At 47.3% G+C, this 23,161-nt stretch overlaps 1 protein-coding gene across 6 annotated transcripts in view; it reads left to right on the forward strand.

The window, feature by feature from the left end:
* Positions 1-16,956, forward strand: part of PRDM11 (PR/SET domain 11) — a 48,593-nt gene extending 31,637 nt beyond the window's left edge. For 5 of the 6 annotated variants that reach the window (XM_030239730.2, XM_030239729.2, XM_050975428.1 and 2 more), the window contains 3 exons: positions 2,966-3,153; positions 6,247-6,897; positions 7,737-16,956. In XM_030239730.2, the coding sequence (XP_030095590.1) occupies positions 2,966-3,153; positions 6,247-6,897; positions 7,737-9,901 (3,004 nt within the window). In that variant the 3' untranslated portion in view covers positions 9,902-16,956. The other variant, XM_050975429.1, reaches the window with a different exon arrangement.
* Positions 16,957-23,161: the final 6,205 nt, after the last annotated feature.

A 23,161-nucleotide genomic window follows, 5' to 3' on the forward strand; every position in this document is an offset into this window, starting at 1 on the left:
GCTCACTTCCCATCCCAAAACTTGGAGATTTGGTGTCCTCAGTGGGCTGGGCCTTAGTAAAAATGAAACAATGATTTTTATTAGCTGCTATCTAGAGAGTCTGTGGGAAAGGTGGTCCTGCAGAGCAAGGAGCTGTGCCTCTGACAGCTGTGGGGTTGATGCCAGCCCTAATAGCTGCAGATGGGTCAGAAGTGGTCTCCATTGGTGCGATGTCTGGTCCTGAGTAGCCTGGTCAGGAACTGTGGTGTTCTGGAGGCTGGCCTGTCTCAAGGACTAGACAAGACATGAAAATGGATTTGTGACTGGTGGCAATGCCTCTCTGCAGGACCGGGTGCAGCTGCGGGTGTCTGGGTCTGCCGAAGGAGCAGTATTGACTGCTCCTCCTCTAAGGATCACAGGATCCTCCCTTGGAAAACCTGCTCTGCAAGCAGGGCCTTGCCCATCAGTGTGCAGTGCTTGGGTCAGCCTAACCATACCTGTCCTGGGTGTCCAAACCAAGGTAGCCTCCTTGCTTCAATCCAAATGGAGTATTTGGCATTGGGAAGGGGACTGGACACTGTCCAGCTTTCGCCAGAATTGTTGGGTTGTTCAGGATGTGAGCACTTTGGCCTTGGGATATATGTCAGTGAAGGCTGATCATGCAGTCTCTCCTCGGCAGGTAGTTTGTGCCCCCAGTTTGGTTCACCAAGCTGGCTGCACTTTTGTGGAATGATTTTTCCATCTTTGGAAAGTATCTGCCTCTCAGCCTGTGGTGTGCAGTGGCACTAATGTCTCAGACCAACAGTTGGAATGTGGGGTTTATGCAGTCCTGTGTAACCTGTCTTTTGTGCCTCTGGGAAAACTGGAGCCTGGGGCTGGGCAGCACTGATTCAAAACTGTTTCTTTTGTGTGGATGATCTCATCCCATTTACCTTACCTCAGGAAAGTATCACAGATGGAAAGCTTCCTCACTAGGAGTGTAAATCACTTGCCAGCTGGGTGCAGCTGAGAAGAAACATGTTTGTGACTGAATTATTCCAGAACTTTCTGATGGGGGCTTCTGATGAGAGTGGCTGTGCCAGTGGCTGCAGGAGGCTGGATGAGTAGCCAGGCATCATTTGCTGCTGTGTTGCAGCAGTGCTGCAGCTCATGCCCTCCAGCCTGCACTCTCCTCCCAGCTCCCTGCTGCTCTAGCAGGTGGCCAGAGCCACAGGATGCAGGCAGCAGAACTGAAGGATAGTTGGGCAGAAGCGTGGAGGGCTGTAGAAGCAGAAGGAGAGCAGTGAACAGAAAAAGCTCATGCTTAACAAAATACTTCATAATAAAAGTGAGCCTTGGTGGGAATAGTAGTTAACTTCCCATTCAAAGTTGTATTCCCATTCAAAAATGTTTTCTACATCTCACTGTCAAATACAGTTTGCTGAAAATGCACTAGACCATCCTGCCACTGCTGTGTGAATTCCTTGGTGCCACTGGCTGTGTGTGTACAGGTCATGTATGTTATATTAAGGATCTCTGAGTGACTTTAGATTAGTAAATCTTCACAGGGCAGCCTGATCTGTTGTGGATGGTAGAATGCAGGGTATCTCCTTAGCTGGTGCTAGGAAGCATCCTGACATTTTGCTTGGACTGGAGAGAGCATCCTCTAGGATCTTCTATGCTGCCAGGCATCAGCACGTTGGTCTGTCTCAAGGGTTGTGTATCTCATGGCTGGCTGAAGGCCTGATACACCTTTTGAGGAGTGATAGCTAACACACAAAAGCAACAGCCTGGCAACTGTGTGCTGTTGCAGGACCTCCTTCCCACCCCACTGGTCCAGGTCTCTCTTCCTTCTCAAATACACCAACAGGTTCTTCAAAAGTTCCTTTGTTTTGTGATCAGAAGTAAATAAAGGTTAATGAAAGCCAGTGTTGGCAGTACCAGTCTGCTCTCTAAATAATCACTGACAGCTGCTTGCAGACACATGCACAGTTGCTTAACATTAAAACCAGAGCCTCAGGCAGTCTGAGACACTGCCACTGCAGACTTGTTTTCTGCATTTTGTGGGAAGTTTCACCAAGTTTGTGACCTTATATGTGTGGGTTAGTGGGATCACACGCAGGTGGCTTTGTGTCTTTATCTGTGCATTCACATGGCTAGAGAAGGTAGAATATTCAAAACATTTGACAGATTTCTTAAGCCAAAGAAATACCTGTATATACTTTAGGGAACTTAGGCAAAAACTAATGGCAGCAGATGTCAGAGGAGCCGTATGCTGCCCTGCAGCCTCCTTGCCTTTGCTGAGGTTGCTGCAGCAGGATGTGCTGGCAAATGGCGTAAGAGAAAGATAAGTTTTAGCTATGAGCTGTTCATGTCTGATTTCCACTTGCAGAGCTGAATGGTTTTTTAATGTCACACCCTAATGAACTCCAAAGTGCAAAACCTCCCAATACTGGTATGTCCTTGGACAACCAGCACATACTCCCATGCCCATTAAGTATCTGTGTTTCTGTCCTTAGAATCTCAATTCGGCTTGCCTGAGAGGACAGAAGCAAGCAAATCTGTTACCAGCTAAAAAAGGAAGGCAGTGTTTTTGGGAAATAGGCAGGCAGAGGAACCCTGCCATATTCCAGATATTCCTGAGAACAAGGTAGGGAGCCCTAGGACATGAAGTGATGGTGGGAGTCCAGAAGTCCTTGTTTCCCGCACTAGGCAAGGATATTTGTGACGGGGAGAATCTGTCAGCCTTGCTGGCAGACATCCCTTCAGATTGGATGTGCATTTGTCATCCCTTCCCCAGCAAAAAACGGCCCCACTGGCTTAGTGTTCCCTGGATGTTCATGCTCGTTTGCCCACCATTGCTTATAACTCCATGCTTTCCAGCCTGGCTGTGTTGATGTCTCTCTCCAAAGGTCATTCTGGCTTCTTCATGGTTGTCATTCTTATGGAAGGGGGGGCACAGGAAAGAAGTTTGTGCTTCACACCCACCTTGTCCCCTTGCCCTCAGATACGTCATCATCTCCCGGGAGGAGAGGGAGCAGAACTTGATGGCCTTTCAGCACAGCGAGAGGATTTACTTCCGTGCCTGTCGTGACATCCACCCTGGGGAGAAGCTGCGGGTCTGGTACAGTGAGGATTACATGAAGCGGTTGCACAGTATGTCCCAGGAAACCATGAACAGAAATTGCACAAGCGGTGAGTCCCTTCCCTTTCCATCCTCTCTCCTGATCCCCTCAGGCTGCCCCACAGCTGGACCAAGTGTGGTGGGTGAAGCAGGTTTTGCACAGGCTGTGTGAGGAGAGCTGCATTTCTAGAAGCAGAGCACCTCCAGGTGAGAGCCCCCAGCTCTGCCTGGCATAGATGGATGGGTATACAAGAAGAATAAGATACCCACAGTCATGGAGATAATGAAAAAAAGATTTGTGCTGTGATGTGTCATGTCATGTGTTGTGTTGTGCCATGCTGTGTGTGTGTGCTGCAAGGGCCTGATGCAATGCCCAGGGATCACAGAGCACCCCTGTCACAAGACTTTCTGGCCCAAAGATTGCCAAGCTGATGATCCTACAAGACAGCGTTAGGTTTTTCCTCTGAATATGCTGCTCTCTCTGGCTCCTGTGAGTAGCCTGTTTGAGGGAGCTCTGGCTGGTTTTGTGTCCATATGAATGAGATTTCCTTGGTGTGTTTGTATGTCCATTTTCCTCGTTTAATTTATCTCCTCTTTCTTCAGAAAGATAATTTGGGATCAGCGCGACATCAGCTCCTTAGTCTCACAACCTTAGAATGTGTATACAACGTACAGGAGGCTTTGTACTTGTCAGACTGATTCTTCCTTGGATAAATATTGTTATCTTGTCTAAAGAGTAGCAGTGTTGAAACAAGCCCAGCAGTCCTTTGGGCCCACTTATTGTCAGCAATATAGGAAGCTTCAGAGGAAAGCAAAAATTCTTAATGCATCTGTTCATCTGTACAATGCTGATACCTGAAGTTAATAAGGAACATTTCTTTTCAGGCTAGATGCAGAATGGCAGGGCCTCAGAGGGGCAGCCACACTAAATATAATTTGTAATTATGATTCCTCAGTATATTATTACACAGCTGCTGTTGCTGCCTTGACTTGGTAAAAGGTGTCTCCTCTTCAGTCATGGGGTGGACAAGATGTCCTGAAAAAGCTGGTTATCTCTATCTTAGGGTTGTTATGCACTTGCAGTGTTACATCTTGGTGGCTGTACTTGGGCAATTCCCACTTCTGAATTAACATTGGTATGAATTTGCTTTTTTATGTTTATGAACACCAGTGAGTGATTAGGTACAGGCTGCAGTGATTTTGCTGCAGTAACATGCACACATTAGTCATCCAGATGGCTTAGAGCTTTCTGAAAGTACAGCAAGAGACAGTCTGTGCCCTGGGAACAGCTGCTCTACAGAGGCACCAAGGCTATGAGCTATTGCCCTGCCACGCAGACATGCCTTTAGTCTTGGATTGTCATGGTGTCATGGTTTGTGGGAGCTGAAACAGTAACTCACAGCCTGCTCTGTGCTACAAGTGTGGTAAAGATCTGCCTCAGGACTCTCCAGAACCTGCTACAGCCTAATGCACCTTCAGGTAGAAGCTCATGTGGCTACAGAGACCATTCCAGAAACTCCCTGACATCTTGCTGAGCTCATCCTGCTGCAAGCTGGGCTCAGCCTGCATTCACAAAAGGGGCACAGAGATGTTAAAATGGAGCATCACCTGGGCCATTGCTAGACTTGCGAGAGACATAGAAGCCTCAGCTGGGAGGGCACTGGGAAGTGGTCAGGAAGCAGCACAAAAATTTGCTGAGTCACTTTCTTTTTAAAAGATTTCAAATCCCTGCAGATGAGTCTGTCAAAGGAAGTGGCACACTTTACGAACTCACAGAAAAATAACATGGTTCCTGAGTTTTGTTTCTGCTGATGGTTTCTGAGTCGCCGCATCATTGGAGCTGAGACCAATAATATGAGGGGTCATCTTGTGATTTCTAGCTTTTCCATAGGGCTGGAGCACTCGGCTGGTTGGGGGAAAAAATCACCAAGAAAGAAGAACCGGTTCTCTAAATCACTACTTCTCACAGTAGTTGCTGTGGTCCATAACAGGAGAAATACTAAGAGAGAGAGTGAAAGCTTTGTCCATAGAAATTCTCATCAATGTCTTGAAAATGAGATCTGTTGTTATGGATTCACTAAAGAAGTGGCTGGGTTTCCCAGCCATCCTCCAAATCCAGTACAAAATCCCATCCATTCAGGCCAGCACTTTTTACAGTGCCTTACTCTAACTGTTTCGAGTCTTGCATCTTTTCTGCATTCTTAGCATTGCTCTCCTTAGAGAGGGAATGGTAGCTTTTGCTCCATAACTCTTATGAAAACATGAATACACTTTAAGCAAACAAAACCAAAAATCAGCATAAAGCAGCGTCTTGTTTGGGAAGCCATCAATGCTTGAAGTTATTTACAAGATAGAAGAGTGATGGAAATTGAGACAAACCTATCGTCTTTTGAATTTCCAGGTAAGGAAATCTGGCTATTCCCTTTATTTTAAGCAATTAATAATTTATATGAGGTTGATTTTAATATTTTTTTTCAATTACTGAATGGTCATGCTCTCAGACTCCACCAGGACAAGCTAGATGTCCCATCCTTGGAGGGCATTCACCTGTTGTAGCTCAGTTGACAATGTTTACCTTAGGTTTTAAGAGTGCAAGTTGTTTTTACTCCTTTACCTTTGCATTTCTGGAGCAGCCTCCAAACTGAACAAGAGTAAAGGGGCTTGCAAACTTTGTGCCATGGCGTGCACAGACACTGGGGTTGTCATGAAATGGTTTAAATCTCTCGCTTCACTGCTGTCCGCTTGATACCTTTTACCAAGTCAAAACAGGCACAGGACTTCCAGCCAGCCAAAATAGCACTTAGGCTCTGGGTAGTTTCCACCATGATCAGTCATTCACCTCATAGTCCTCTTCCAACGCAGATTGGTTATACCTTTAGGTTAAACAAGCTGCCTGTAGTTTCTCTTCTCTTTGAAGTGTGTGGGTTCAACTCTGCTGTGATTACCCAGGACTGTCTCTGTTTTTGCAGACATGCCCATTAGCGGGGCTTCTCCTCTTGCAAGCCTCGGTTTCCACTGAGTTGTGTCAGTTCCCTGGCTCGTAACATAATATGCAGACCTGCAGGGATTCAGTCTGCCTTTTTGTTCTTTTTTGTTTGAGTTTTAGATTGAGGCATGTTGCTCCTTTCCCAGTGATAATCCCCACCCCTCGTTTTCCATTCTAGGAGACAAAATGTTACAGAACGAAAACTCAGAAAAGAATGTAGAAAACCAAGAGGATGCAAGGGGAGCACTCCAGTTCACTACCTTAAAGCAGGGGAAGAGCCCCTACAAGCGCAGCTGTGACGAGGGGGATTCCCACCCCCAAACAAAGAAAAAAAAAATTGACCTCATCTTCAAAGATGTCCTGGAGGCTTCTTTGGAGTCTGCCAAGTTTGAAGAGAGCCAGTTAGCAACAAGTACACCACTTCCCCTCAGAAGAGCACCTAAATACCAGGCTGAAGACATCTTTGAGCAGTGTGGCAGTGCCATGCAGCATGGCTCCCTGAGCCTCAGCAGAAACCAGAGGGAGAGCGAATGGAGGGTCCCTCACAGTTCCTCTTTCATCTCAGCCAAGGAGATGAGCATCCTTGAAGACGAGGAAGAAGAGCCCCTGTCACTTAAGGCAGACAGCCCAACGGAGCTGTCGCTGGCTTCTGCACAAGGCAACTCCCATGAAATCCCCACCACATCCTTCTGCCCCAACTGCATCCGGCTGAAGAAGAAAATCCGTGAGCTGCAGGCTGAGTTAGACATGCTGAGATCTGGAAAGTTACCCGAGGCACCCGTGTTACCGCCCCAGGTACCCGAGCTCCAAGAGTTCTCAGACCCCACAGGTAAGCCTTGCCAAGTTAGAGCATTCTCCAAACCCTGCCTAAGGAGAGTAGTGAGATGCCTGTGTGCTGTGTACCCATCTAAAGCATTTTGCTCTGAGTATTCAGGTAAACCAGTGGTTCCATGGAAGGTTCTTTGTCAGGTTTTGTGACTGGGTGGACCAGGAGCTGTTGCTTTGGGTACAGTGGAAAACACTGTTTGGGAAAGACTCTGTATGACAATTTGCTCTATTTGTTGCCATTGTAATTGATAATTCACTGCCAATAAAAAAGACATTCCATTGCAGACAGTTTGTTTGCTGTATTTTTGATGCATTCTCTTTCAGCGGAAGACCTTCCACAATGCCTCACATGCTACCAAGAAAGTATGAGTGACTCTGTGGTAATGCTGAAATGTGCTCTCTCTGTGTATGAAATTATGTCCTGATGTGTCCCTTGTTGGAAATCTCTCTTTTGTTTCCTCCACTGCCTTAACACAACCACGTGTGCCTTTCTGAAGATACATTTCATTTCCTCCAGGAACATGCTGTCAAGCAGCCAGGAGCCTTCAGTAAAAGGAATATTTGGGTCACACAATGTATTGATCAAGTGGCCAAGATACAGTGTCCTTTTTTGCTGTTCATTGTGGCATGTTGGAGACAAAGTTCTTATGCAGAAATACTGATTTCTTTTCCTTTCAAAGTTATTATTCAAATTCCATCTATAATGTATTGAAGGCAGGAGAAGAGAGGCTGTGGCCAGCTCTTTGGGCAGTGCTCTTACTGTCACCAGTAGGATGCTTCTCTAGCTCAGCAACTTTGTAAATACCATATTTTTTTCCTTTTTTTCCTTTTTTGTTACAGCTTCAGAAAGCATCATCTCAGTTCCCACCATCATGGAGGACGATGACCAAGAGGTGGATTCTGCTGATGAATCAGTTTCCAATGACATGATTGCTGCTACAGATGAGCCTTCTAAGATGTCTTCTGCGACGGGTCGGAGGATACGGCGGTTCAAGCAAGAGTGGCTTAAAAAGTTTTGGTTTCTGCGGTACTCCCCGACACTGAATGAGATGTGGTGCCATGTCTGTAGGCAGTACACAGTGCAATCTTCTCGGACTTCAGCCTTCATCATTGGTTCTAAGCAGTTTAAGATACACACGATAAAGCTTCACAGCCAGAGCAACCTCCACAAGAAGTGCCTGCAGCTTTACAAGCTCAGGATGCACCCAGAGAAGACAGAAGAGATGTGCCGAAATATGACCCTGCTCTTCAATACAGCCTACCACCTTGCCCTGGAGGGCAGGCCCTACTATGACTTTCGGCCTCTGGCAGAATTACTGAGAAAGTGTGAACTCAAGGTGGTTGATCAGTACATGAATGAAGGAGACTGCCAGATCTTAATTCACCATATCGCCCGTGCTCTCCGAGAGGACCTGGTTGAGCGCATCCGGCAGTCTCCATTCCTCAGCATCATTCTGGATGGGCAAAGTGATGACTTGCTTGCAGATACAGTTGCAGTCTATGTGCAGTACACCAGCAGCGATGGGCCTCCAGCAACTGAATTCCTGTCTCTTCAGGAGCTCGGATTTTCTACCACAGACAGTTACCTTCAAGCGTTAGATCGGGCTTTTTCCAGCCTGGGAATACGACTACAGGATGAGAAGCCAACTATCGGCTTGGGAGTTGATGGTGCTAACATTACCGCCAGCCTGAGAGCCAACTTGTTCATGACAATCAGAAAGACCTTGCCCTGGCTTCTCTGCCTTCCCTTTATGGTGCATAGGCCCCACTTGGAAATTTTGGATGCCATTAGTGGGAAGGAACTACCATGTCTGGAGGAGCTAGAAAACAATTTGAAGCAACTGCTCAGTTTCTATCGTTACTCTCCCCGACTCATGTGTGAGTTAAGGGTTACTGCTGCCACTCTGTGTGAGGAGACTGAGTTCCTGGGGGATATTCGAGCAGTGAAGTGGATCATTGGGGAGCAGAACGTGCTCAACGCTCTCATCAAGGATTACCTTGAGGTTGTGGCCCATCTCAAAGATGTCAGTGGCCAGACCCAAAGGGCAGATGCTTCTGCCATTGCCTTGGCCCTCCTGCAGTTCCTGATGGACTACCAGTCTATTAAACTCATCTACTTCCTGCTGGATGTGATCGCTGTGCTTTCACGCCTTGCCTATGTCTTCCAAGGGGAGTACCTTCTTGTGTCGCAGGTGGACGATAAAATAGAGGAGGCCATCCAGGAGATCAGCCGGCTAGCAGACTCCCCTGGGGAGTACTTGCAGGAGTTTGAGGAAAACTTCCGTGAAAGCTTTAATGGCATTGCTGTGAAAAATCTACGGGTGGCTGAAGCCAAATTCCAGTCGATCAGAGAAAAGATCTGCCAGAAGACCCAGGTGATCCTAGCCCAAAGGTTCGATTCCCGCAGCCGGACATTTGTGAAGGCCTGTCAGGTATTTGACCTTGCAGCTTGGCCCAGAAGCACTGATGAGCTCATGAGCTATGGGAAGGAGGATATGGTACAAATATTTGAACACCTGGAGACAGTCCCATCATTTTCCAGAGAGGTTTGCCGAGAGGGGATGGACACCCGAGGGAGTCTGCTGATGGAGTGGCGAGAACTCAAGGTGGATTATTATACCAAAAATGGTTTTAAAGACTTGCTCAGTCACATTTGTAAATACAAACAGAGATTTCCCCTCTTAAATAAAATAGTTCAGATCCTCAAAGTCCTTCCCACCTCTTCGGCCTGCTGTGAGAAGGGGCGCACCGCCCTGCAGAGAGTGCGCAAGAACAACCGCTCCCGGCTCACGCTGGAGCAGCTCAGTGACCTGTTGACGATTGCTGTTAACGGGCCGCCCATTGGCAACTTCGATTGCAAAAGGGCCCTCGATAGCTGGTTCGAGGAGAAGTCAGGCAATAGTTACGCGCTCTCGGCCGAAATGCTGAGCAGGATGTCATCTCTTGACCAGAAGCCGATGTTGCAGAGCATGGACCACGGCTCTGAGTTTTACCCTGATATTTAGGAAGGAATGCCTCAGATCAGATAATTTTTTAATCTATACTCTAAACTTTGATATATTATATAAAATATATATATTATCTATATTAAGGAAAAACCCACACTGAAAATTTAAGACGATGTGCGTCTGATAGAAGCTAAGCAGAATTTTAAAGATTGAGACAATGTTTAGACATTTACTGGTGTCTCCAACCATGGCAGCTGCAATGTAGGTGGCAACATTTCATTCTTTAGAAGCATGTGCTGGGGCCATACTCTACATGTTCAAACCTAACAACCTATAAGCTAGACAACAGGTCTTTGTCAGCCTCATCCTCCCAGCAGTTTCCTTTGTATGTGTGTTGTCAGTTTTCTGGGTTGTTTTTTGTTTTGTTTTGTTTCATTTTGGGGTTGTTTGTTTGTTTGTTTGTTTTCCCCTCAGTTTAAATCTCTGCCTCTCTTTCCATTGTTCAGCCCAGTTATTGAGCCATTTGAGCCTTTTGTTGGCAACCATCAGATTTCTGATTTCTGACAGAGCAACCCGTGTGTTTTGTTGCCCCCAGCTCCATCCAGTTCTCTTCAGTTGAGTGGAAGCTTTCCTCAAAAAATTACTGACAAGAGAGGAGGGCTGGGGGCATTATTTTGGGGTTTTATTCTGATTTAGAAACAAATGCCTCCACTAAACTGTGATGCCCCTTTCTCAGTTCTCCCTACCTTTGGGCTGTAGAGTAATACTTGGCTTTCAGCTCCTTTTATGATAACCGTAGTACCAGTCTATCATACATATGTTATAACATGATGTCATGTGCAGACTATAAAATAGCAAAATAGAGAAGGCAGGGGGAAATTTTTGCATTTATATTTTTATATTGTATGAGATAAATATATATATATATATACAACTATTCATTCAAAACCAGGGCTGCTGTGGAAGCTAGACAGCCAATGAGTCGAGAGCCACCTCTGGGCAGAGATTCAAAGGCTTAAAAAATTATATTCTAATTTACATTATTTATACCATGTCTTTATAATCCTAGATTGTTGTGGGGTTTTTGTTTTGTTTCATTTTGTTTTGTTTGGAATGACTGAAAGAAAAACCTGCTGCAGTTTGGTGGCAGGAGCTATCAATGCAAGATTATCTTGGATTATAATCATGTGTGATGTCCTACAAAGGTTCACTTACTCTCTTGTGACCAAGGTAACATGTTCCACAGCACAGCAGACTGATGACAGCAGGAAGAAGGGGTGCTCTACTTCTTCCTGTGAAATATTTCTTCCTTTCTTGAAGGAATGCAGAGTCCAGCTGAAATGTGAATGGGGGACTTGCGCCTTCCATCACAAAGAGATTGTTTTGTGGGCTTGGGGCTCTTCTTTGTTTTATTCTTTTAAAGTAAACAAGCTCCATCACACAATATCACTTCAGGTTAGAAAAGAGAAAAAAAAAAAAACAAACAAAAAAACCCCAACCAACCAAAAAACCACACAAACAAAAAAGGTGCAAAAACTCCACAGATGCTAGTGCCTTGCCCTGCTGATGTGGCATGGACAGCACCAACCTGATCAGACCATCGTGGGAGTGAGACATGTTGTTCAAAAGGTGTCCAAGCCAACATGTTCTCACTTCCCAGAGGGATGAGCTTTGTGCCAAGTTGTGTTGTTTGGAAACATGGTGGTATCAGCAACACTGAACCTTTCCTTTCTCCCGTTACCCCCCTGCCCTTGGTCTTGGTGCTAAGATATCTCTAGAACCGTTGCTGCTAGTTAATAGCTTTTCATTTATATAAATATATATATATATATATATAATATTATTTTATTTTTTAAACTTTTTTGTTTGTTTTCAATGGAGATGTAGCATGTTTGGAACTGATCTCTCTCTGAGTCACTTTCACTGCCAGGGTTCACGCACTGTCTTCCCCAGGAAAACACACACTTCTACCTAGGTCTCACTCACCTCCTGCTAACCCCTTTGCCTTCAGCAGAACTTCACAGCCAGCACTGGCAGAGGTGTGCAGCCAAGCCACTATGGACTGGTTCAACTTTCGGACCACACTGGAACAGCTAGGCTGGTGTTGGTCAGGGTTTTGGAAGTGTTTGCCTCTGTCCCTGTGGGACTGAGGAGGGATTGAGCCCACCCAAAGCACGAGTGGTGGCTTGTCCTTGTGTCCTGACACTGCCCCTTCGCTGTCAAGCAGGGCCTTTCATCAGATGGTTCAAGCGGATCAGAGTGGACCCTGTGAATGTAGCAGCAAGGGCTGGTCAGTACCTTCTGTAGCACTTACCCCTTGCCTTACCTCTGACAGCACGTGCAGCCTGAGGCTGGCTCGGGCAGGAGAGGGCACCCGTCCCAGGGCCACCCACCTGCTGCCAAACTGTCGCCAGGGGCGCAGGCACTGGGTGCTCTTCCTTGTGGTCCTCATGGCAATGTCACAAGCTTGGTAAGGGCATCACACAGTTGCAACACAGGGGCATTGATATGACACACCTAGGAAGCATGAAAAATGGCTTTGTTTTCATATTTTCATGTATTTTCTTACGAATTATATGATCAGATTGATCCATTCATCCAGAGGAGTGAAAATTAAACTGGAAACCCCCTGCTAGCTGTACGGCCTTGGCTAGTTGTTTGCCTGACCATAAAGTAGGGACCTCTCCACACAGGGGGCTCGTAGCTCTCCAGACATGGTTTGAATTGGCTCTGGTCAGGGTGCTGCCAAAAAGCTCTGGAGCTGCTGCCTGCCAGGGAGGTGGCAGGCTCCCTTCCTTTTTAAAACTTGAGGAGATGTAAAAAGATAAAGAAGACAGAAAAACTGCTGCTCTGTTAGTTGCTGACTGAAGATGGGCAAGGTGAACATAGGTCATAGAATCCATAGAACTCCATAGCTCTATGGGTGGAGAGGAAAAATCACCTGCCTTTCTGTTTGCGGCAGCAAAAGCTCCTTGGCATAGAGGCCCATCAAAGTGCCTGGCCCACATGGAGGGAAGGAACATTTGGGGACAGTCTCCAGACACCTTTGGAGAGAGAAATGCTCCCCCACTGCTTGTATTGAGAAGCCCAAGAGGCCTGTTTACAACTCTCGATCCAAGCCTCCTAACTTTTGCTGCTGAGGAGGAAATGGCAAGGTGAGGGTTGCCAGTGCCTGTTCAGAAGTTATTCTTCCAATTTGTCACTCCTTCCATTTGGTTCACTTGCAAATCCTGCTTTCATCAGTGACACCTTTCACTGGCAGCTTTTATTTCTAATGGTGCAGTGAAATGTGCAGCATGTGGTGATATTCTCTGGCAGCCAGCTGATACAGGCAGAGCACTTGTTCCTTTAGCAAATAACTTTGCTTGCAAACAGTGATTCCCTGCCACTGGATGTTGTGATTACCCGTGATAGGAAAGGTCAGAGATTCCTTACACTGGTGTTGAGGATAGACAAGAACTTGGTAGAGCAGCTGGCCCAGCCCAGCCCAGCCTATCCCAGCTCCTCCAACACAACTCCCTGTCACCCACACATCAGAAAATAAACCTGGCCTTTTTCCTAGGGTAATGCAGGTGCTTTGCAAGCTTTCTCTCCAGGGTAACCTGCCTATCTCAGATCTGTAGCTCTTACTTTCATGGATAGTCTGTGGATGGAAACATGACTACCAGCATAGACAAGATAGGGAGGAGGGAAGAATATCAATGCAAAGCACCCCTGGCTTCCCAGGGCTCCCAGGCCTTTCCCAGGAGCAGGTGCATCTCTGTCCCCTGTTTGTCTGGGCCCAGCCTGGTGGCAGTGAGGCCAGGAGGCAGCAGCAGGCATGGGGAGTGCTTAGCAGGGTGCTGAAGGAGGCCTCCATAGCTCCAAGTTTGCCATGCATCAAGTTTAATCAATGCCTTTCCTGCTGTGCTGAGAGAGTGAGAGGAGCTGTTTTGAATGTGTTGCTCACAGTGTCTTGAACTGGTTAGGCTACAAAGACAGAGGATTCAGTTTTTCTTGAATGAGCTCTTTTTTGTCTCCTTCCCCTGCATCTTAGCTATGGCATCTGACTGTGAATAATGCACACTTCTCCAAACCCTCGGGTTTGTATTTCTAGCCCGTGGGATTTTTGGTTGCCAATTTCCCTTCCCCACTTTTTGCTCAGGCTCCTTGCCTCTTTTACCCTGCTGTGAAGCAGAAATCTGTGAAGCACATTTAGACATGTCCTTCTGCAGGGCTCACCCGTGTCCACAGGGGTCCAGGCCCTCCAGCCACGAGACCGACCTCAGCAGGGATAATCCTCACAGGAAACCAAAGCTCTTCCCATACCAGCAAAAGCACACAGAAGTTACGGGGGCTGCGAGGGGACACGGTGGGCAAGGTCCTTGTGTGGTGTCTGCCTTGGATCTTGAGCCAACTGCAGCCATGTCCCCCGTCCTGGTGACGCTCTTGCTGGTATGACTGTTCAGACATGATTCAGGCTTGGTCCATCTTCTTTCTCACAGCACAAACTCAACCAGATGGCCCGCGGGGTCTTTGGAGTTCCCCTCCTTTCTTAGCTCATGAGGTTTGCTGTTTTTTTGACCAGTGCCTAGACAGCTGGCTTGCAAATAAGCAGCAACAGCCTCTGCTTTTGCAGATTCCCCTTTCACTCCTGTTAAAAGAGGTCTTAAAAGCAGAGAAATGGTACGTTAATCCCCCAGCCATTGTATCCAATGCAGTAATGCCTATGCAATTCCTGTCTCCCTTGGAGACACGTATGATGTGTGTGCATGTAAGCTAGTGTATGTATACAGTACATATGCATATGGTCTATATATTGTATATACGCACATCCCAGTACATATACACACAGTACAAAAGATTAAAATCACATGCTTATATATCTATAAATGAAATCCTATATATTTATATATTTCTATGTTTTCGATAGATATAAAGATATAATATAGAGATAGACTCAACCACCCTTGTGTAAGGCTGGCCCTGTGTTCTAGCACAAGGCACGTAACACTGAAGACTTTGGACTTTGGGATGGTTTTAGCCATACACTGAGGCCTACATTTACATGTATAGCACTCTATGGAGAGGGGCTTGGCTGTGTTTAGGGCAAGGGGTTTCCTTGCTGGGATGTTAACCAAGTGATAAATAGGGTTTGTTTAATAATGGAATGTCTTGGTAGGGAAAAATGCTTGAGTGTCCTTCTCCCAAGAAAGCCTCTTGCTGAAAGCCTGTGTGTTCGCACTTGGACAGACACATATCCACCCTCATATGCACTTTTATCTCTCTGCATTGATGCAGTTGGCAACTGCGGGCACCGGTGCTGTGGGAACGTGGCTTTTTGCAGTTCCACCTGGCGTTCCTCAGCAGTTGCCGGCACACTGCCAGGGAGACCCTGCGCTGGCCAGCGCTCACACAGCACCAGCGAGAGCGTGGGTGCACTTGTGGGCGTCGGTCAGTGACACAGCCGGGGCACTGGGATAATGGCAGCAGGAGGGCCAAGGCGGTTTTGAGCGGAGGGTTACGGCCACGCAGGTGGAGCTGGCAGGGATAATGTATGGAGCTGGAAGAGTGCCAACGAGAAGGAGCCGAGAAGTCGGAGCGATCGGGATGAGAGTGCGCGATCCCAGTTGGGAAGGCACACTCAGCTCCATTGGGTTAGGCTGGCCGCTGTTCTGCTGCTGGAGCCGCTCCGCTCGCTCAGGTCTCACAGCCGCTCCTCAGCCCGTGAGCAGCCTGCCTGGCCAGGGGCCCAGGGAGGCTTTCTGCAGGAAAGGGAATGATGTGATTGTATGGAAGACATGGTCAGTGTCGCACGTGTGCCTTTGGGCCCCAGCACACAGCGTTCGTACCTTGCCAGGCTGAAGCACCACAGCGTGCAGCCCTCTTACCCTGCCCCTGCAAAGAGACACCTGCTTTCCCATGACCAGCATTTCTGTGCTGGGATGGGGGTGGATCAGCCCTCCCTCAGTATCTGCGGATGCTTGTGGGATGGGCAGCTGTCTCATCCCTCCATCTCTCCCTCCACGCAGCCCCTTGTAGGACACTGGCCCTGCTGCATCCTGAAGCCTTTGGCTGACACCTGAGAGGACCTGAGATGTGCCTCTGGCCGGCTCGGCAGCAGGTGGTCAGTCAGTGATCTGCCTCCCCACAAGGGTTGGAGGGAAGGCGTGGAGGTTTGCCTTTGCAGCTCCACACCAGGCCTGGCAACCACTGCACTCCTTGCCGTTTGTTTTATTTGTTGGCTTTGGTCGGGAGGAGGGTGAGTTCTAATTCCGACATCCGAATGGATCATTACACTGGTTTTGCATGAGCAGATGCTGCGCAAGCTGTCCCCAGGCCCTGTCACACACCTCAGTGCCCTCTCCCAGGCCTCTCTCCTCCACACAACTGGTAATCCACCTCAGCCGCCCCTGCCCGGCGGCGGCTCCCCGCTCTGCCGCAGCCCCTCAGCAGCGGGGAGCTCTCGGCACCTGTTCCTCACAAACCTCAGAGACAGTTTTCTCACTCCAGCCCCCTCCTTCCGAAGCCACTGACACCCGCGTCAGCTCAGCCCGCGGCCTCGCCTCCCAGCCGCCCTGCTGGTGGTGCTGCCGCCCGGCGAGGGGCTCCCATGCACTGCACCTCACGTCGAATAAGCTCGCTGGGCCACGCGGGGAACCACGTCTCTTATGCTGTAATGTCCCAAATGCTACAGGAGGGCTACGGAGTTTTCTGCCAGTCATGGCATCCTCATAGACTCACCTGACAGTTAGCAAAAATGCATTTCTACTTCCAGAAAATGAGGGTTTGTCTCAAACCTCTCCGTATCCACATCCAAGCACAGCCCTGCTGAACTGTTCGAAGCGATCTCTCACCCACCCACTCACCCACCACACACACATATGAAATGAGAGAAAAATATCTAGACGTCTATTACTATATATGTATTAATATGTTAATATCACTCTTTTGGAGACATTAAAATGTTATTACTTTACAGACTATGCTTTATAGTACCTGTGTGAAAGGACCTAGGACACTGGATACGAATAGAGCTATGTTGATATATCATAGTATGTACACAAGAACTTTCCTTTTGTCATATTATCCTTGTAATGTAAAATGATTGTTAATAAAAAAAAATTTAAATTTATCAAGTTGGGTAGCTAATTATTTGAATTGTTCTAGGAGGTTAATGTCATTTTGCTTTAGATGCCAGGTCATCTAAGCTGATGCACTCCCGTTTTCCTCAGCCCAGGACTATAAAGAGCAGATCGAGTGCAGAATATTCCAGAAGGGTCAGTTGCAGCCCCCCGAGGTGCTGGTAGTTCTCCCTCCTGAGTGACTGGCTCCTGACATGCTGAGTGTCACTGCAGCCCTTTGAAGTCCTCACCTTGGCGAGCAGGTCCAGCATGTCCTGTGATGGAGCTGCCTTGTTTCCCCATGGGCTGGCTTATCCCAGTGCTGTGCCAGGGCGGCAGCAGGCAGACCAGGAGCTGGCACCTCCCAGCATCCCAGGGCTGCTCTGGGTCAGCACTGGCAGCTACGTCAGCCCATGCTATTTTTGGGTGGGGATGCAGAGTGGGGGTGCCTTTGAGGCTCCGCACTCCCTTTCTAGTCAGGTACCATGGCATTACCTTTAGCTTTGCTGTGGTGGGCTGGGCTTGTCACGTGGATTGACAAAGCTGTATGTATATGCCTGGTTTAGTTTGAAGGATGGGGAGACTTTTCTTGGGCTCTAAATGCTCTAAATCGAGGGGAATTTTTTTGACACTGGGCTCACAGTTTATTAACTAAAGGTGCAACTTTTAAAACAGTTAATGTATTCAGAGTATTTTTTAACAGGGAGGGTCTTATACCTGCTAAATCATTGCGGGCAAGAGAGACAATGTCTGAAAAAAGTACACGTATCCATGGATTAGCCCTGGGCTGTGGGTTGTGTTTGCTGTCCAAACAGCTGAAAACATTGCCTCCACGGGCTGAGTCTGGCTGCTGCTGTGGATACACCTCGCAGCAAAGGCATGGCAGGGACTATGGATCATTCTTTCTTCACTGAGGCTCAGGTTTGCATGGCAGTGCAAGCAGGGACAACCTTGCAAAGGTTTAGTCCGTCCCTGGGTGATAGCTACAGCTAGAAAGAAACGCAGGCAGAAAACAAAGCCCTTCCAGCACAAACAGTTGCTCGCTCAGCTGTAAATGCGTCCATGTGGCAGTGGAGGGAAGCAGAAAACAAGGAGCAAGCTGTGCAGCTGAGGGTGTGGTTCCTGGGTGTGGCACTGCATACTGTGGGTGTTGATACTGATAGTATTGCTGAGCTTCGGTATATAGGGATGGATGCATCAACAGGACTGGCTTTTTAGTCCTGCCTGAAGGAATCCTGGTTTTCCAATTAGCCCAGGGAGAGCATGCACCCATCAATCCCCACAGGTGAAGGGGCTGTGCAGAAATTTTGGGTTCCGCGTGAATGCCTCCAAATTTTAATGGAGAGTAGCCCCTGGGGCTGGAAGTGAGTGGCAGTTACTCAGCTGAGAAGTGAAAATAGCCCCAAATTAGTCATCCAATAGGTCTAATAGGAAAGATTTTTTTAGTGACTTCCTCAACGTCCACTTCATTGAGCAGACCGCACATTACGCACAGTTTGTCATTTTCTGGCAGCTTTCACTGCAGTGATTTAAAATTGCTTATTTTTGAGCAGTAAGCCAGCCCAGCAAAATCCTGATGGTTGTTGGGGCTTAACTTTCATTGGGTTTTCTGGGCACCTGTCAGTCAGCAGTGAAAACCTCATCTCTGGGGCTTTTGCTTTTGCTAGTCAATTAACAGCATGAAGGCAGGAGAACACTTTCAGCACCTCAACCATGTGTAAAGAGTCAGAACTGCTTGTGAAATGCATTGTTGCATTGTAATTCATTTCCTACAGGCAATTTTGTGCTGTGGACTCTAGTTAGTCACCCTTGGCAGTGATCGGCCTCCTTGCTGGTAACTTCAAACCAAGGACTTAAAAGCAAGATCCCTTCAAGCAAAGTGCACTATCTGAGCTTTTATCAGGAATGGAAGCTTGCACAAAATTCATCTGATCTAGGGCTAAAAGTGCCCTTCACTTTTAGGACCAGTGATTCTCATGGCAATATGAGTGAAAAGGAAATTGAAAAATTCCTTGGTGATGGTTGTCATAGCATTAAAGCCTGCCACGCACTTTCCCAGCTCTGCTGGTGTCCTGGATAGGCTCCATGGAGTTGACTGTTGTTAGCAGCTGGTGCTAGAAATTTCATTTAGCAAAAAAACTGGACATGTTTCTTCCTGGAAGCAAGAGGTGTGAAGCCTGTTATGCTGAGAGCAGGTTTGCAGCCCTTCCTGGGTTCCTTCTTCCCTATCTTACTCTCCTGAGGCAGAAGGAAAAGCACAGGCAGCCAAGCACATGGGTGGGTTTAAACAGGTGGCCCCCAAGATATTTAAATCAGAGGGCAGAGGCAGATATCTGGGCAGTGCCAGGTCCAGCTCTGCAGTGGCACAGGGGACCACAGGCTGTTTCTGGCAGAGCTGTCGCCATGCGCCACACAAACGGAGCCACAGCTCATTTACAAAGGGCTCTAAAAATATCTGCTGGATAATCAAAGGCTCCCACAGCACAGCATATGTGCTAGCTAGACTTTTTGACTCTCTGAAGTTCTCTATTTGAAGTTGTTTTGATCAAGGAGAAAAACAAGTGTGCTGTCAGCATGGCTGCCAGACACCCTGTTTCTGGGGACACTGGTGGTACCTCTGGAGGCACACAGGGGTGGGAGAGCCTCGCAGAGGTGCCAGGGCTGGCATGGGGAGCCATGTGCAGCAGAGTGTCAGGAGTGGCAGAGCTGCACTCCAGGCCACCACTACACTCTGTGGTGTCCGGGAGAGCTGTCTGGAGAACTGGGTTGTGTGTTAGTTTTAGGTGTGACCTGTTTTCTCGGGGGCGTCTTGGAGCCCTGTCCTCGCTGGTTTCATTCCACATTCAGTGATCACTAAGGGTTCAGGGAAGTGGAGGAACCGGCTGCAGACCTTCAGGGCTAGCACTGGCAATACTGTGATATAGCTGCTGGATTAGGTGCTACTACTTTCTCTTGGTAGACAGAGGATTACAGGACAATCCCAGTTTAATTTTTAAATACCATAGGGGGAAAAAAGCTTCTAATAAATCCGAAGTGACAATGAACAGCAGGGTTAAGAGAAGAATGGTTCTGTGGCAATTATTGCTGCTTTTCAATATGCTGAGCTGGGAATTACTGAGTAACCCTGTGCAAATCCCCCAGGTGGGAAGGATTGCCCCTGGCAGATGCACCACCCATGTTCAGCTCACTGTGCAGCAAAAATAGAGCTTTTTCCTTCGTCTTTACAGTAAATTCTTCAGTGCCATCTGCCTCGCTGTGCAGCTGACAGGCGGCCCTCTTTGCAAAACTAGCAACAGCCTGGGGCTCTGCAGACTGGCTTTGTTTTCTCTCCTTGTGCTTTGTCGCTGACTGTGATGGGTGAGAGTGCCCCCAAACTGTCAGTGAGGTAAATGCTTCCCGCTCCTGCTCCAAAAATCTCTTTTATGTGCAGGTTTTGATCTGTCTTGTTAGGAACCAGCTAATTCTGGTGATGGTATTAGGTCAGCCGAGCATGTTTTCCTCCTTCTGAATGCATGGTTTACAGAGTATCATCAACACCACCTTGAAAGTACTGAGACTGGCAAAAAACAAAATAATAATTTTTTAAAATCCTTCTAAATGTACTTCTTAGTTTTGTTTCAGAGATGGAGCCAGTATCTGGGAAGAAACTGGTTCCCAGATCCCATTCCCTAATCTACCTTGTAGCTCCTTTAGAGCTTTGTTTAGCTGCCACCTTGCTGAAAAGGCCAATAGGTTTCTTGTGCTTGCCCAGGACAGGACTCTATTGCTGACTCCTCCTCTTCTCATCATGCATCCATCCTTTGATGACACCCTTCAGAGCATCTTCTGTTGACTCATGCCAGCACTCTGTGCCCCTGACATGAGCTGCAAGCAGAGGGGACTGACTGTAGAGTAAACAATGCAGACACAGCACTGATACAGCTTGGAATTATTTACTTGCAGTGTTTTACATGTTGTGCTGTAATATTAGACACAATGGCTGAGCATCATGCTCTGGTTTTGTGTGTTGGATTGTGAGAACAATATAGAGTCTTGACAAATAATATCTGGCTCTGTACAATAAACACACTGGGACACCAAAGGACCAAGTAAGCAGAAAAGCCCCCTCATGCTGGAAGGCCTCAAATCACTATTTCACTTTGCTACTTTTCTTGTGCATATTGAAAACAGAAGAAATAATAGTAGGTGTTGAGTGTTACTATTTACTCATCATGCTTATCTTTCAACAAATTAACCAAATACATTTTAATACCTAGTTAGATTCTGAAACACATAAAAATGCTGTCAAAGCTCTGTCCTTTAATTCAATCAGACTTCAAACTGACCTTCCAAAGAGTGCAAGAAGCATGGTCCAAGCCACTTTAGCTTCCAGTTCTTATTAAATCTCATTGCAGTCAACTCATCTTAGACATCAGGAAAATTTGGGCAAACCTTGGGCTGTAACTCTAGGGCCCAAATGACAACCTACTTCATTTTTGGGGGGAAAAAGGGGGGTTTTGAATGCTACTGCCAGATAATACTGAAGACAGATGCTAGCAAAATACAAGGTGCAGCCGTTCAAGGTATTGAAAGCCCATCGGTACCTGGGAGAATAGCTGAGCCTGAAAATTTTCCCAGTCCTGCTGAAAGGAATTTTCCATTACTTTCTGATATATTACCTCTTTGCAAAGCAACATGTTTCTTATTAGCATGCAAGGATATTTAGGACATCAACTGAGGGGAAAACCCTGCACTGAAAAAATATTACCCTTACAGGGTACCAGCTGTAACCACTCCCCTTACAACTGGGGAAGGATGCTGAGGGTAGTAATGAGTCTAAAACATCCCAGATATTTTAGTTATTATTGATAACTAAAATATTGATTTGTGCTTATTAATCCTTCTACTGTAGGACAAATTGCTTAAAATCAAACTAGATCATTTTTGGGGAGGAAGATCTAGCTCTGAGGGCAGGTTGAGGCAAAACGACGGATGGCTACAGTCTATATTTTAACAAAGGAACTCAATGTAGTCACAGGTAATTTCCTCTGGCCTCTCAGCCCCCTCCTCTGAGCAGAGTCCAGCCACCTCAGGAGGCCACCTTTCCCGGGCAAAGCTGGGTAATATACTGGGGGTTGCATTTCTCAAACTTTTTTACAGTAATCTGGTTGGTTGTGCTTTGTGACTGGATGAGGGACTGTGAATCCCTGTCCTTAAACTCACAATTCTGGCCTTTAGTGAAAAGAATCATTCGTTCTGACCAGGTAGACTGCCTCACACCATGTTTTTGGTTATTTTTTTCCTCCTTCCTTATTCCCTACAGTCCCTTGGCTTCCAGCTTCTTCATGTTAATGCTTATAACAGGCAAAATAATCAATCCAGCCACTAACTAGCCACTGGGGACTCTCGTGGCTGCTTTTGGTCACACATATATCTTATAAACATTAATTGCCATAACTGGGGTTTTTTTGCTTCTTCTCTTATGATGCAGTTTATAAGCAGCATCCTTTAATTTAATACAAGTGGTGCTTGCTGATGCTCCTTCATTTTCAGCTTCAGGAGCTGAAAACAGAGGGTCTGTCTGGCTCTGTCCTTATTGCGCTTCAGCGATACTTTGACAGCTCAAGTTGCTGAAGCTGCTTGATACAATGGCATTTCCAAATACTTCGGCTTTATCTTCATGACTTTGTCAGCTACCACAACCATTCCCAGCCCTTTGTCTGCTGGGACAGTTCAGCACCTCGGCCCTTGGGGTGCTGAGGCTCAGGGACACCCAGGTACTGCTGCACAGGGCTGTTCTTAGGGATGAGGGCAGGGCCCGGGCAGACGCTGGAATGCGATGGGTGACACCCCGCTCCCGTTAGCAGAGTTCAAAAGGCCGGGCTGGGCGCCCCTGCCCCTCGGGTACCACACGTACACAGCATTCCTTGTCCCCGTTACGTGCCCGCTGTCAGCCCCGGCGAGCGGCTGCATCCTCCCAGGGACTCCTGGCAGCCTTTGTTCGGGCTGTGCTGATGGCGAGGAGCATTCTTTGCAGGCTAAAATGCCAGACAACACGAATGATCCATCCGGGGAGGATGTATGCATTTTCACTCTTTCTCTCCTTCCCATTAAATCCCGCTGCAGCGAAGGAGGAAACAATGCCGTTCATTAACACTGATGGCACCACTTTGCTCCTAAGGCAGATTCGTGGTTAAGTAGTGTGTACACACATATTGGTCTGCTGTAAAAGAGG

The sequence above is a fragment of the Serinus canaria genome, chromosome 5, assembly GCF_022539315.1.
Source record: "Serinus canaria isolate serCan28SL12 chromosome 5, serCan2020, whole genome shotgun sequence".
Lineage (NCBI taxonomy): Eukaryota > Metazoa > Chordata > Aves > Passeriformes > Fringillidae > Serinus > Serinus canaria.